Genomic DNA, 16,672 nt, shown 5'->3' with positions numbered 1-16,672 from the left:
AATTACAAAGCTTTAGTTCATTTTCCAAAAGTAGAGATGAGTACACTGATTTCCTTTCATTTATAAGTCTATTTTTAGAAACCATTCATTTTTTCAACTTAAAGTAATATTTTGAATGCTATGTGATTCCATGTACTACATTTTCCAATCACAGTGGTATATGATTATAGGACTTTATGCAGTCTGTAGTGAGGGCCCCAATTCAACTTCATGATCTTAAGAAGAAAGAGAGAAATAAAAAACTTTAAAAGTTCACACTGAAAACAAGCCAAAATACAATGTGACACTTCTTTTTTAAAGCAGATCTGGCCACAGCCACAAAAAAAGAAAAAAATATTAATTTAAATCCACTTTTTATTCTTTCATAGATTTTAACAATTATACACAACTTTTAACATAAAGATAGTGAAACCTTAAGGATAAGGAGGCAATACACATGACCTCTTCGATTCACTCTTCAGGATGGAAAGTTCCAAAGGGTACAATGTGTGAGATTTAACACTGGAAAAATACATATGAAACTGGTTAACTGGCTCCACTTAGGACCAGACACAGCACAATAAATATAGAACTGAATCATTTTTTTAAAAGATTACTGTAATTTTGACACATTCTTACTAAAGAAACTGATCAGTGACCAATGTGAAATTCTACAACATACAGGTGGAGGGACACTTACAATGAGGCTCTGAGCGAAGTTTCTCTAGTAGCTTCACAGCCACACCCCAACGTTCTTAAAAAGGAGTAAGAATGTATACAGCAAATTCAGAACAACAAAAGACAAACTTGGTCAAACTTTCTTTGCCATATCATTCATTACTATCACAATCCTAGTTTGCTGGTAGATTTAAGGTAGGAACTGAAAGATTTTTATAATTCTTTTAATTTCCACTGGTCTTAGGTAGGGCCTCTAGGTAGGAGGCCACACTGGAAGCAAACTGATTAAGCAGCACCATTATGTCCACATCTCAACAAATCATTGCATAATTTTTATCTTCCAATACTCCGAAAAGTTAAAGAAGGATACTTATCCTGAATAGCAGGACATTGTAAGAAAATGCAATCTGTAAGGATTTAAACAAACAAAGCTGAATTCTCTATTGACTGCATCTTTCCTTAATAGACCAAAAGAAATACATTACTTAAAAATTTAAATAACAACATATTGAGGCATAACATAAATAAATGCTATTACATTTCCGTTTGAGACTGTTGGACTTGTTCACATTCCCTTTCCTCTTCCCAAAGAGGAAGCAATGGCGCCAGCGTGATTGGTCAGAAAGACTTCATGGGAAACTGATGTTTTTAGAGCTGTTCTGCAGTGTGCCTTATCATACAAATGCAGAAACTATTATTTTAAAACATACACTTAAAAGATAGGAAGAAATAATCTTTTTTTTTTTTTCACATAACCCAAATTCTATTATCTTGCACCTGCTGATTTTAGAATTAACTTCATTCCTATGAAAGAGAATTGGAACTGTTATGCTGCTACAGCTACAGATATTCTGGGAAATCTTTCGAGCCAGTGAATCATAAATCACATGAAAGAACAGTGTTTTCTACAATCAGGAACCTGGTTGTTCAAAAGCAAACATGCAAACATGTGACACATGTTATTATCTTGTAAAAACATAATGCCACTCTGGCCCCAAGAATCACCAAAGCCCAACTGGTCCTTAGAGGTGCAAACAGCCTTTAACCACTACAAAACATATTATCTGTGGCATTTTTCTCCCCATCACACTGCCACATGATTCTCAGAAGCTTAGCCTTCTAAGATGTTTGAGGAAAAAAAAGGTGTGATGTGAATCAAGTGCTCGTGATTGTTTTAAATGTAATTTTAAAAAGAATTGTCTAGTAATGTAGTAGAATAGTACTTGATATTGAATTTTTCCCAGTGAAATAAAATAGGCTTTAACAAGGTGATGTTAACCTAAGTTTGACCATCTGGCTCCTTTTTACCTTTTTAGAGGGCACTGATTTCATCTATTGTGCTGAGTCCCACAGATGTCTGCTTTAAAAACAGTATAGTTTTCAACAGTTTCCCATAAATGTTCTTGATTTATACTGGGGGAAGCAACACATAATCAAAACATTAATCATTCATGTTTTAAAAAAAGCAATTATTTCCTGTAAAGCAGTTACTTAGCAAAATGCTAAGCTGCAAGTAAAGTCATTTCACAAAGTACCTGTCAAAATGTATAGAAGTCTGGCCTTCCATTCCAAACCCACTGCAAAGAGAGTAACATGCAGCAGTCCTGTTTACAATTTAATAGTGATGAGGAAAGGGTAAACCTAGGACAAGGAGAGACGTCACATACACGTTTACAGTAGTGTAGCCATCGTGTATCAAATTTACTACATTCACCACTTCGGAGAAATGTTCAGGGGGGGCCCTTCAAACACTGGAACAAAGGAATGTTTGTTTTATATAAGACCTATCAAATAAATGGGGAAACAAATGATTACACACAGAGGCACTAGTCTCAAACCTGCACAGTAAAGAAGCAAAGGGTCCAAGATGAGAAATTTAGCAAAATATACACGTATGAGAGCTTGCTGAGGAAAAGGAGGAGAGAGATCACAGTTCTAATCTTCAAGGCTACGGAATGCATTCTGCATATCTTCAAGAAGTTGTGCATAGTCGGCCTTGATCTTCGCCTCACCATCTTTCACTGGATCCTGAAAAAAGACATTATAGAATTCAATTTACCTTTGGAAAATAATTTTTGTAACACATAGTGAGTTATTTGTATTTACTGTATTTGAGCAGGAGGTTAAGTGAGATGCACTAGTAAAACACAAGGCAAGAGGCAGGATTATTATCTTTCCTTTAAGGGTAAAATGTATAAAGGAATAGTCTAACCATAAACAGAAGACAAAATTTCAGTTTTGTGTCCTGCCTGCTAACTGTGTTCAACAGCCAAAGGATTTACCCTTGACAATATGCAAAATACTAGGAAACTGAAACTATGCAGCAATGTGTATTAGATACATTCCTCTTTGTATATACATAGTTGGAATTAATTTAATCAAAACAAATTTACTATTCAGGGCCTGGCATTATCATGCTGGGACATGAAATAACCTCAAAATGCACCCTATTTAAAATCTGTATAGAAAGCAACTAAATTGAGTAAAATGTACAAAAGAGACTTTAAAGTGTTTAAGCCCTCTGACCCAACCATTCTACTTTTGAGAACATATATGAGGAAGATACACAAACCCAACTGCATTAACAAAGTTGTCCATATCAAAAACCTCCAAATGCATAAGAAAAGGAAAATATTCTTCAGCCACAAAATAGTGCTACAGAAAAATACCGAATGATACTAAAAAATAACATGTTATTTAGATACAATGTACCTGTAAACATAAAAATGATAGCACCTTTAGTTATACCACTCCCTGGTGGCAATAATAGACTACCAGAAGTCATCATTATTACATTATTGAGCATCTTTTTATCATTTTCCTATGAATGTGTAATTTTTTAAAAATAAAATTTGGATCAAATTACATGTGGAATTTCTTTGCAACCTGACTTTTTCCCCCACTCATTATACCATAACCATGTCCCTGTGTCTTTGGATGTTCCTTGAAAAAAGATGTATGATGTCAATGCCTTCATAATATTTTTCTTGTAAGGTACATGGCGCAATGTACTGCTGGCTCCGCCACTTTTGGATGACATTTAAGAAGTCTGATATGCAATCTTCTACATGTATCCATATCAAAATCTGATTATTTCCTTAGGTTATCAGTTTTGAAGTGGAAAGACAGGACTCAAACCACGTGGATATTTTAAAATCCTTGATACAGTGAGTATCTCTTTGTACAAATTTACTTTCAATCTTAACATACACATTCAAAGAATCCGTCTCAATATCTCAATAGGAGATTAGTAACTATACTTGGATATCATGATTTAGAAATAAATACAACTCGACTGATCAAGTATTTTAAAAACAATCTTACACATTTGAGTTTCCATCGATAATTTCACTTATCTATGTGGACTTCCCAAACAATGAGCCACTTAAAAGTAAAAATGATGTGTATAGTAGGATAATAAAAATAACCAGGCAGCAGAAATCATTTCAAGAAGGAGCATGGAGGTTAGACAGATAACAACAAGTACTTGAGGTAAGGTAACTGCTGCTTAGCAATGATTTTAGTTCTAAACTGCCTGGTGGTTAAGACAAAAGGGAAAACACGTCAGCATTTATTTTAGACATGACATACTATAATCTTTATCACTAGAATTCCTATTTGAACACAGCTTTGAGGTCTGCTTTGCTTTTACATAACCCGAGCATGTGTGAAAATGATAAATGCAAGTTTCACACACCAAGTTTGAGAACCAAATATTTCAAAAAATCAAAAAGAAACACTTCCTACTAAAAGAAGTTTATGGTACAAACAATATACCTTGAATTTCATGGAGGAAAGCTTATAGAGGATCTCCCCCATGTGCTCACGGATAATGGACCATGTGATTTTATTGTCACTCTGAGCAGTGGTTTCAACAGCTCTGCGGGCCATATCATAAAATGCAATCATGTTGGACAGCATCCCCACTGTCTTGTAGAATGGGCAGAACCTAGGATAAATGAAAGTCAAAATAATAAAACAGAAAATCGAAAGCAAGTTCATACTTTTTATTTCATCTGTGTAATACCAGAGCATTAGTTTCTTTATTTAGATATGCACACTACTTATATTTATGGCATGATACTTAAGGAATGAAAAAAAAAACAGTGGAAAAGATTAGTAACACTTAACCAGAGTTTTTAGAGATGTCTCAGGAATGTGGGGTGGATAGAGACATGGAGGCATATGCTTTCTTTTATTTAAGAGTGATGTTAATTTTCATTAACATCACAATAAAACCGTACTGCTACAATCTAATGACTCTCTGAGAGCGTGTTTGTGTACAGTGCAGTTAAAGCAGTAACCCAAATGGAAAATAACAAAGTTGTAGAGAGTCCCTTGTGATAGTTAGTTAAGGTTGAATAAATAATAGGAAAGCAGGGAACTGTAATTTTCTAGAGCTAATAAGCAGCCCCCTTCTCCACTAAAGTGTTCACTTGCATTTACACATACCTTTTAATAATAAAGACACACAATAGTCAACTTGGATCACATGCATTCTAATAAAATTTCTAACACATTTAAACTTATTTGCATACACAATTTCATGTACACTCTCTTTTCATAGAATTTTCCCTTATGGAGTTCTCTTTGTGTGCCTGGTTCCTAGAGTTTCTGCCTTACTGATTATATTGTCATATTTTCTGCTTGTCCTATATTCTGTTAATCTATTTGTTCCTACAGTCTTATATGGGACCAAATATGATTTGAGGGAGGAAAAGTTATAATCTATGATGAAAGGTTCAAATTATCCAAGTTTAAAAGAAATGGGAACTTTTTGGCCATGGTAGTGAAAGTGAAAGTTGCTCAGTCATGTCCAACTCTTTGTGGCACCATGGGCTGTATTGTCCATGGAATTCTCGAAGCCAGAGTATCGGAGTGGGTAGTCTTTCCCTTTTCCAGGGGATCTTCCCAACCCAGGGACCGAACCCAGGTCTCTCACATTCCAGGCGGATTATTTACCAGCTGAGCCACAAGGAAAGCCCTTGTAGTAGCAGAGGTAAATAATGAAAAACAGAGAGCATTGGGTAGAAGTAATAGGGACTGGTGAGATGTCCAATAGTAGAAAGAAAAAAAACAGGACTCTTGGGAAACAGGGCACAAAAGTGTATTACTTTGGCAAAGAGTAGAAGAGGCATGGGCTATCACAACAGGTAGCGAGAAAAGCTTCTGAAAGAGGCAGTGATTCCTTGGGCTCCGTACACTAAACCATAATTTAATCTAAATTAAGCTGGTTCGATAATGAGTGAAAAAAGCTATAATTTGGAGAATGAGCCAAATCAATATAAGGGAACATACTGGATCATTAGATGTATGCTATAAAAATATAAAATAAACCTATACACTGAGTCTCAGTGTGTGTGTATGAGAAAAAAGGCAGGTGGGCGGTTTAACATACATGTAGGCAGCTCCTTCTTCAAAACTTGATAGAATATCCAAAGAAAATCAGGCCAGGTTACCTGTCATAAGGAGTATATCCATTTTGTTGAAGGAAATCATCTTTGATAAGTTTTGCTACCTCCAGAGTGATTTTATCTGTTTCTGCTAGAGAAGCCTAGAAAAGGAAAAAATATATTTTTAGAAACTAACTGCCACAATGTGGGACCAACTGTTGCAATTAATTAGTAAGCAGAAACCAAGTAATCAACACATGATCACCTATCATTAATAAATTCACCTCATAATTGCTTCCTGATTGATTTCCTTTGTTTTCGTTGCAAAAACTATTGATATAATATAAATGTAAGTGTAGTTCAGTAGGTTAAGCATGTTCACATTGCCGTGAAATGACTTCCAAAACTCTCCACCTTACAAATCTGAAACTATACCCATTAAACAACAACTCCTTTTCCTTTGTCCTCTGGACCCCTGGTAACCACCACTCTATTTTCTGTTTCTATGAATTTGACTACTTTAGATATATGTTATATCTAAGTAATTGTTGTTTTGTGACTCATTTATTAACATAATGGCCCCTCAAGGTTCATCACGTTGTAGCATGTGTTAGAATTTTCCTTCGAATAATATTTCACTGTATATGCAATATGTGAATGCATGCACGTGTGTGGGAAACCAGGACATCTCTGCTGCTTCTACCTTTTAGCACTTGTAAGTGCTGCTAAGATGTTTTTTTTTAAACACAGAAAAGAGAAATGCCTACCCAATCCTTAGCTGTTCTAGTTATCCTAACTCAGGCACCAGACGTGTGAGGGAAGAAACTTTCAGATGACTAGAGTCTCAGCCACCATATGACAGCAAAAACTATATGAGGGGACCCAAGAAAGACTGCCCAAGTAAGACCACCACCCCCAAAACCATGAGCAATAAAGCACTATTTAAGCCACTAAATGTCAAAGTGGTTTGTTATTCAGTAACAGATAATCTATAAACAATAATCATCTTTCTATTTTCCACAATAGAAGCAGGCTACTGAAATATTTGCTGGATAAAGGAATAATCTACAATTTTATTAGTTTAAAAAATACTTAATAAATACTCATTTTCCCAGGCAAGAATCTGCCTATCCAAGGTTCTGTTTGTCCTTAAAAAGCTCCAGTGTGAACTTCCCTGGTGGTAGAGTGGACAGGAGTCTGCCTGCCAATGCAGGGGACACAGGTTCGATCCTTGGTCCAGGAAGGTTCGACATGCTGCAAAGCAACTAAGCCTGTGTGCCACAACTACTGAAGCCTGCACGCCTAGAGCCTGTGCTCTGCAACAAGAGAAGCCACTGCAACGGGAAGCCCTTGCACCGGAATGAAGACCCAGCGTAGCCCCACAAAGGCTCCAGCGTAACTCACAGATCTGTTCTCCATGAGATCTTACAACTTACCTTTCCCACCAGCTGTACGATTTCTGCCAAGTCTTCTTCTTCCTGCAGAATCTCCTTAGCTTTGGTCCTCAGAGGGACGAACTCTGTGAAGTGTTTGTCGTAGTACTCATCCAAGGCACGCATGTACTTGCTGTAGCTGATCAGCCAATTGACAGAAGGGAAATGCTTACGTTGAGCTAGTTTCTTATCTAAGCCCCAGAACACCTGATTTAAGAACAAAACCAAAAACAAAACACAAAGATTTTTCTTAGAAACAACTTTTTTAAAGTACTGAAGCATATTTGTTTGTCCTAACTATGGAATTCTATACCGTTTTGGTCAAATTATTTATCTTTTAAGTATATACCAAATATAAATGAAATAGAATAAAACTTGCAAATGGAAAAATATTTCTTTTAGCTTCAATATGGATTGTTGTTGTTCAGTCACTAAGCTGTGTCTGACTCTGCAATCCCGTGGACTGCAGCACACTGGGCTTTCCTGTCCTTCACCATCTCCTGGAGTTTGCTCAAACTCATGTCCATTGAGTCAGTGATGCCATCCAACCATCTCTGTTGCCCCCTTCTCTTCCTATCCTCAATCCTTCCCAGCATCAGGGTCTTTTCCAATGAGTTGGCTCTTCTAGGAATCAAACTTTATCTGGATTTCCTTAACAGTTCGTCAAATCTGACCGCAAAAGATACTGACTCCTTTGAAGACTAGTATGGTGCAATATAAACAGATGAACCAGAAAATGCTAACTATGATAAGACATTTCACTTTAAAATTAAAACCTCTAAGTGTTCTGAATAAATTCAGTTGTGGATCATTAAGGGCCAGTCCTCAGAGGTCTGACAGTCACTTTCAGTTCAGTTCACTTCAGTCGCTCAGTCGTGTCTGACTGTTTGCAACCCCATGGACTGCAGCACGCCAGGCCTGTCCGTCACCAACTCCTGGAATTTACTCAAACTCATGTCCACTGGGTCAGTTAACACCATCCAACCATCTCATCCTCTGTTGTCCCCTCCTCCTCCTGCCTTCAATCTTTCCCAGCATCAGGGTCTTTTCAAATGAGTCAGCTGTTTGCATCAGCTGGCCAAAGTATTGGAGTTTCAGTTTCAGCATCAGTCCTTCCAATGAATATTCAGGACTGATTTCCTTTAGGATTGACTGGTTGGATCTCCTTGCAGTCCTAGGGATTCTCAAGAGTCTTCTCCAACACCACAGTTCAAAAGCATCAATTCTTCAGTGCTCAGCTTTCTTTATAGTCCAACTCTCACATCCATACATGACTACAGGAAAAACCATAGCTTTGACTACAGAGACCTTTGTTGGCAAAGTAATGTCTCTGTTTTTTAATATGCTAGGTTGGTCACAGCTTTTCTTCCAAGGAGTAAGCGTCTTTTAATTTCATGGCTGCAGTCACAGTCTGCAGTGTCTCCAAACTCAAAAAAATAAAGCTTCTCACTGTTTCCCCATCTATTTGCTATGAAGAGACAGGACCAGATGCCATTCTTAGTTTTCTGAATGTTGAGTTTTAAGCCAACTTTTTCACTCTCCTCTTTCACTTTCATCAAGAGTCTCTTTAGTTCTTCCCTTTCTGCCATAAGGGTGGTGTTATCTGCCTATCTGAGGTTACTGATATTTCTCCTGGGAATCTTGATTCCAGCTTGTGCTTCATCCAGCTCAGGGTCTCTCATGATGTACTCTGCATATAATTTCAATAAGCAAGGTGACAATATACAGCCTTGACATACTCCTTTCCCGATTTGTAACCAGTCTGTTGGTCCATGTCCAGCTCTAACTGCTGCTTCTTGACCTGCACACAGATTTCTCAAGAGGCAGGTCAGGTGGTCTGGTATTCCCATCTCTCTCAGAATTTTCCACAGTTTGTGGTGATCCACATAGTCAAAGGCTTTGCATAGTCAATAAAGCAGAAATAGATATTTTTCTGGAACTTTCTTGCTTATTTGATGATCCAGTGGATGCTGGCAATTTGATCTCTGCTTCCTCTGCCTTTTTAAAATCCAGTTTGAACATGTGGAAGTTCACAATTCACATACTTTTGAAGCCTGGCTTGGAGAATTTTGAGCATTACTTTACTAGCGTGTGAGATGAGTGCAATTGTGTGGCAGTTTGAACGTTCTTTGGCACTGGGTTTCTTTGGGATTGGAATGAAAACCGACCTTTTCCAGTCCTGTGGGCACTGCTGAGTTTCCCAAATTTGCTGGCATACTGAGTGCAGCACTTTCACAGCATCATCTTTCAGGATTTGAAATAGCTCAACTGGAATTCCATCACCTCCTCTAGCTTTGTTCATGGTGATCCTTTCTAAGGCCACCTTGACTGTGAATTCTAGGATGTTTGGCTCTGGTGAGTGATCATACCATTGTGATTATCTGGTTCGTGAAGTTCTTTTTTGTACAGTTCTGTGTATTCTTGCCACCTCTTCTTAATATCTTCTGCTTCTGTTAGGCCCATACCATTTCTGTCCTTTATTGTGCCCATCTTTGCATGAAATGTTCCCTTGGTATCTCTAATTTTCTTGAAGAGACCTCTAGTCTTTCCTATTCTATTGTTTTCCTCTATTTCTTTACATTGATCACTGAGGAGGGCTTTCTTATCTCTCCTTGCTAGTCTTTGGAATTCTGCATTCAAATGGGTGTATCTTTCCTTTTCTCCTTTAATTTTCACATCTCTTCTTTTCACAGTTATTTTAAGGCCTCCTCAGACAGCCATTTTGCTTTTTTGCATTTCTTTTTCTTGGGGATGGTCTTGTCTCCTGTACAATGTCATGAACCTCCGTCCATAGTTCTTCAGGCACTCTATCAGATCTAATCTCTTGCATCTGTTTGTCACTTTCACTGTATAATTCATAAGGGATCTGATTTAGGTCATATCTTAATGGTCTAGTGCTTTTCCCTATTTTCTTCAATATAAGTCTGAATTTGGCAATAAGGAGTTCATGATCTGAGCCACAGTCAACTCCTGGTCTTGTTTTTGCTGACTGTAGAGAGCTTCTCCATCTTTGGCTGCAAAGACTATAATCAATCTGATTTCGGTATTGACCATCTGGGGATGTCCATGTGTGGAGTCTTCTCTTGTGTTGTTGGAAGAGGGTGTTTGCTATGACCATTGCATTCTCTTGGCAAAACTCTGTTAGCCTTTGCCCTGCCTCAATCTGTATTCCAAGGCCAAATTTGCCTGTTACTCCAGGTGTTTCTTGACTTCCTACTTTTGCATTCCAGTCCCCTATAATGAAAAGGACATCTTTTTGGGGTGTTAGTTTTAGAAGGTCTTGTAGGTCCTCGTAGAACCGTTCAACTTCAGCTTCTTCAGCATTATTGGTAGGGGCATAGACTTGGATTACTGTGATACTGAATTGTTTGCCTTGGAAACAAACAGATCATTCTGTTGTTTTTGAGATTTCATCCAAGTACTGCACTTCAGACTCTTGTTGACTATGACAGCTACTCCATTTCTTCTAAGGGATTCTTGTCCACAGTTGTAGATATAATGGTCATCTGAGTTAAATTCACCCATTTCAGTCCATTTTAGTTCACTGATTCCTAAATGTCGACATTCACTCTTGCCATCTCCTGTTTGACTACTCCCAATTTGCCTTGATTCACGGACCTAAGATTCCAGGTTCCTATGCAATATTGCTCTTTACAGCATTGGACTTTACTTCCATCACCAGTCACATTCACAACTGGGTGTTGTTTTTGCTTTGGCTGCGTCTCTTCATTCTTTTTGGAGTTATTTCTCCACTGATCTCCAGTGGCATATTGGGCACCTATCAACCTGGGGAGTTCATCTTTCAGTGTCCTATCCTTTTGCCTTTTCATACTGTTCATGGGGTTGTCAAGGCAAGAATACTGAAGTGACTTGCCATTCCTTTCTCCAGTGGATCACATTTTGTCAGAACACTCCACCATGACAGTCAATTTTCTGAGGCCAAAGATTCACATATATTTTAGGCATTTCTGATTTTGCTCCCCACTTCCCTGTTATTTAAAATTCAAAATTTTAGCAAATGTTAAAACCTTGAAAGTTGTAAATTTAGCCTCTTCCACTTCCTTTTACCTAATACTGACAGAAACATAGGTAAGTACTGTATTTTTCCCATATGAATAATACATGTGCTTATAAATATATCAAGGTCAAAAACAATTACAGCCCTGATTTAAATATGTCTTTCATTTAGGCTTACTTTCAATGGCTAAGTTGGCTAGCTATGCACCAGAATTCATGTCATGTTCCTGGGAAGCAGCAGCCTAGCCAGAAACTACACTTCCACTTTCCAGCTTTGGTTTCGTCTGGGTGTGGCTAACAGAATGAGCCACAAAGTTGAGCAATCAGTTCTGAACCCAAAGTTCAAAACGCAGGTGAACCTCCTCCAGTTGCCCTGTATCAGCCAAACGCAGAGCATTACCAGGCAAGTGGAGCCAAGGTGAATTGCTGGTGCTGATTTACTACTGAATGGAAAAGAGCCACCCTCTGATAGGATCACTTGCCTTGGACCAAACCACAAGGAGAAAAACTTCTGTGCGATTTCGCTATTATGCCCTTTTGGGCCCATTTGTTTCTATTCCTAGGGTTAGTCTAACTCAAAAGTTAGAGTGTAGTATTACTCTTAACACTAATAAAAGTTTGCTACTTGGATGTATTACTACTTTAGACATTAAGTCTATTATAAATTCTAGCTAAAGAGCTAAAAACATATGGCACCAAAGAGTTTGAGTAGTAAGAATGTTGCTAAAAGTGACTTGACCCTTGCCTACTTTTCAGTGACTAAATTGAATGCTTCACAACGATCCGGACAACCTTAGCACAGCCTAAGGGGTGGGGCAGGGCTCAGAAGTTGACTACACTAGGAAAAGACATACCTGAACAATACCAAGAGTAGCAGATGTAACTGGATCAGAAAAGTCACCACCAGGTGGAGAAACTCTAAAAACAGGAAAAAGTCATTAGAAACGCTTATGGAAAATAATTTTGTATATAAAAGCAATTTTAAAAAATACACGAATAAAATAAAAGCACTTCTTTGAAGTCAATTTTAATGTAAATAACTTAAGAAATACAATCTTTGGAAAGAAAACCTTATATAAAAACCTTAAATAAAAACCAGTTTACTAAGTTGAAAGTTAAGAGTGACAACCGCTAAAACCTTCTAGTCTGAGAAACGAGACAGACATTTAATCATAATCTGTTTCATTTTTCTAATTAAAACAGATGAAGCAAGAAGGAAGGAAAAGGTCTGAGAACAAGGTATGGCTGTACGTGGGGATAGTGAATCTTCATATCTTTTTTATCGTGATAGGATCTTACCTTAACATGTCTATAATTTTCTAAATTGTTGCTAGGTAAGTCAAATCTATGAAACCAGCGCAAGTAGAGATGACCTAAACATGTGCATTCTAAAGAGCCCCTTGGGTGACTCCAGCACAACCTTGGTTAAGAAGCACTTCCCTCAGTGGGGCTAAACATTATCTCTTTAAAATAAAGTAACTTTTTTCTTATAATAAGTAAATAGTTTGGGTCCTTACGCTCCTACAATGCTGACACTCCCTTCCCTCTCAGGATTTCCAAGACACTTCACTCTGCCGGCTCGCTCATAGAAAGAGGCCAAACGGGCACCAAGATATGCAGGATATCCACTATCTGAAAAATGAAAAGAAAATTTTAAAAGCAAAGTTCTAGCCAACCCCCAAATCCTATCAGTCTTGCTTATACAATAAGCAATATAAAGAGTTACCTGCAGGCATTTCAGCCAAACGACCAGAGATTTCTCTAAGAGCCTCAGCCCATCGAGAGGTGGAGTCAGCCATCATACTGACATGATAGCCCATGTCACGGAAATATTCTGACAGTGTAATTCCTACATTGGGAAGAATATTACAAATTATAATTCTATAATATATAATCCTGACTTTTTTACCCTTAAGAAAACTTTAAAGCAGTAAGTTCCTAAGTTAAGACTGCTAGCTATTCAGTTTGTGGTTCTTTCGGGTACACAGCTGAATACACTGTCTAGCCTCCTCTGCATTTAGATTTGGCAAGTAACTGACCCTTATCTAATGGAATGTAGAGTCAAGTGTTTCTTCAGAAGGCAAGACACACATCATTCCATACTACTCTTCCTTCTGGCTTACTGAGAGGGAGAGAACTCCCAGGATCTATGGAAAGTATGTGTTAAAATGAAAGAGCTCTTTTTAGCCTGGGTCCCAACCCCAAAATGATAGAATAAAAGAGAATGCCCTCATCATCTGAAATAAACATCTATTATATTCAACAATTATGTTTGGGTTTTTCATAGCCTAGTCTACCCTGATAAACATTTTTAAAAGTAGGAAAAGACTTTTCTCCCATTCTTTGTTAAGATAATTAAGTCTGAAATTAATTTACAATGCATTTTTTTCTATGTATCTCACATACATATGCACCAAAAATACCCTCAATTAATTAGCTTGTTTGGTTATTTTTCAAAAGTAGTAAATGTTATTAATGTGAGAAATAATATTATCTAGATCATTCTGCTGCATAGACTGGGTAGTCTCCTGTAAAATCACATTCAGTAACCAGTCAGAAGAAGCTGATACAGTACACAGAAAGCAGTCCTGGGTTCTAGTTCCCATACTGTCATTACTCTTAGTAAAGTAACCTCACTTCCCAGTGTGGTTTCTTCATCTGTTAAAATGCAGTAACTCTTACCCCATCTAGCTGTACACATCAGACGATATGGTATCTATAAATGCCCTCTGAAAAATACAAAGTACTATACAACTGCAAGATATGAGAATTGTGTATTAGTTGCTATGCTGCTGCTAAGTCTCTTCAGTCATGTCCGACTCTGTGCGACCCCATAGATGGCAGCCCACCAGGCTCCTCTGTCCCTGGGATTCTCCAGGCAAGAACACTGGAGTGGGTTGCCATTTCCTTCTCCAATGCATGAAAGTGAAAAGTGAAAGTGAAGGCGCTCAGTCATGTCCAACTCTTTGCGACCCCATGGACTGCAGCCCACCAGGCTCCTCCGTCCATGGGATTTTCCAGGCAAGAGTACTGGAGTGGGTTGCTACTGTCTTCTCTGATATTAGTTGCTACATCATAACAATTCCAAAATCTACTGCCTTAATTACTTTATTTTACCATTAAAGAAACAAAGGGTTATATAAATAAAATAGCTGCTGGAAAATTCAGAACTTTACTATTTATCATATTACATCTGTCAGAATAAAAAAATACTGACTTCGAAGGCTTCTAAAATATGGTTCAAGGAACAAAGTCTTTAAGTAGTATCATTATTAAGGCTTAAAAAACACAGTAATTATCATGTATTTCAATCTGATGGTACAAGCATGCTATGCCTCTATGATGACATTCACTAATGCTTGTATATCTATATATATATTAAAAAATTTGACAAAAGAGACAGATACACAAGAGTAAACCTCAAAGAAGTCTGACAGACCACTTTCATAAACCTAAAGATATTAGTGCCTACGAATCAGACAAAATCAAAAGATAAGCAAACTAGGAAAATATCTGCTACTCGCAAAAGAAGAAAGACTCATTTCAAAGAGCTTTACCAATTAGTATGATAAACTACTAACCAATACAAAAATGGACAGAAGGCAATTTTCAAATGGTTAACAGATTCGGGACAAATGCTAGCTCCCTGTAAGGAATACAGAATGAAGAGTCATCTAATAAAAGCAGAGGGAACAAAATGTCAACTGTCAAATCTAGGTGTGGGGTACATAGGTACTCACTGCAGTATTCTTTTAACTTTTCTGTATAATAATTACCATAAAAAACTACTGGAAAAATGAGCATTGGTGAGTATGTGAAGAAACAGAATTTGTGTCCACTGTTATTCCTTTTGAAGAGCTATTAGAATCTAAAATCTATATTAACAGTTATATTCTCAGCAATTTTACTTCTAAGAGCTTAATCTGACAAAAATACAAAGAAACATGCACATAAAACATATGACGTAACAGTGATGTAAAAGTGTAAATAACATGCATAAGGATGTTTTATGGTGTGATGTTTGTGAGACCAAAAAAACTATCAATGATCCAAGTGTCCACCAAAGGAATGCCAGTTAAATGGATTGTGATGTATCCATACAAAGGGATACTGTGTAGTCAGTTAAAAGAAGGAGGTAGACTTCTTGCCTTAAAATAGTAGATGATTATGTCACTTTCTCCTTCTTAGAAGAGTAACCACCAAACAAGGAGAACAAGAAATACAGAAACACAAACTCCACTGTCAAAAACTAGGGGCCATGTTTAGCTTCAAAACAAAATCATGAGGAAAGCTAACTAAAAGAGATTAAAACAAAACAAACAACAATGAAAAAACAAGACACCAAGAATTCACCTAATGCTGCACAGCCTCAGACTATGCTTCTGCAAATTAGAAAGTACATCCTGAAGAGCAAAATCAAGAGTCCTTTGTCTGGAACACAGTAAAAGGGGTACCGGGCTAGCAGCAGGGGTTCTATGGACCCAGTTTGGCCTCAAGGGGAAGTAGGGGGATGGGGAGAAATAAAATTCAGAAAGATACCCCTTTTCAGTAGGTAAAAAGTGAAATAAGCTGGGTAGAAGAGAAAGAATTCATTGTAAGTGGCCTTGTCGCTGTGGATTTTGCTGGTAGGACAGAAGAAAAAGTAAAATAAATTATATAATTTTATGCTATAACAAATTTCACTGATTACCAGGAAGAAGTCCTGCTACTTTGGATCACAGAAACAACCATCCCCTCCCATCTCCTGCAAAGATAAGTGATAGTAACAATAAACATCAGCATATGAACTAAACAAAAATAAAAGAATAAAAAGAAGAACACAGTACAAGAATTAATCTGCCAAGGAACAAATGAGAACTGAGACCACAATTAACTAATAAAAGAAAATCTTAATACTGCATCCTACCACAAAATAAAAATCTCAAGGAATATACAGGAAGATAAAAAGGTTGTTTCATGAGCCAGCAGAACTCAACAAAGAACTAGAACAACATAAAAGTTTCATCAGAAGCAATACAAAGGATAAACACTGATTATCCTGTGAAAAAAACAAACAAATGGCTAAACGATAAGAATTAGAGATCAGACACGACTGAGTGACTTCACTTTCACTTTTCACTTTCATGCACTGGAGAAGGAAATGGCAACCCACTCCAGTGTTCTTGCCTGGAG

The 16,672-nt window shown here is 37.4% G+C and overlaps 1 protein-coding gene across 1 annotated transcript in view; it reads right to left on the bottom strand.

Annotated features, from left to right (window-relative positions):
• Nucleotides 1-336: 336 nt before the first annotated feature.
• Nucleotides 337-16,672, bottom strand: part of ATP6V1A (ATPase, H+ transporting, lysosomal 70kDa, V1 subunit A) — a 61,371-nt gene continuing 45,035 nt past the window's right edge. Inside the window, exons 9-15 of the mRNA XM_010845340.1 lie at nt 13,227-13,349; nt 13,018-13,132; nt 12,355-12,418; nt 7,487-7,690; nt 6,117-6,211; nt 4,435-4,606; nt 337-2,685 (exon numbers count right to left, since the gene is read on the bottom strand). Of these exons, the coding sequence (XP_010843642.1) occupies nt 2,593-2,685; nt 4,435-4,606; nt 6,117-6,211; nt 7,487-7,690; nt 12,355-12,418; nt 13,018-13,132; nt 13,227-13,349 (866 nt within the window). The 3' untranslated portion in view covers nt 337-2,592. The remainder of the gene's footprint in view (nt 2,686-4,434; nt 4,607-6,116; nt 6,212-7,486; nt 7,691-12,354; nt 12,419-13,017; nt 13,133-13,226; nt 13,350-16,672) is intronic.

The sequence above is a fragment of the Bison bison genome, unplaced genomic scaffold (genome assembly GCF_000754665.1).
Source record: "Bison bison bison isolate TAMUID 2011002044 unplaced genomic scaffold, Bison_UMD1.0 scf7180017864215, whole genome shotgun sequence".
NCBI lineage: Eukaryota > Metazoa > Chordata > Mammalia > Artiodactyla > Bovidae > Bison > Bison bison.
Note: the sequence above shows the minus strand (reverse complement) of the source record. Positions and strands in the feature narration are given on the sequence as shown.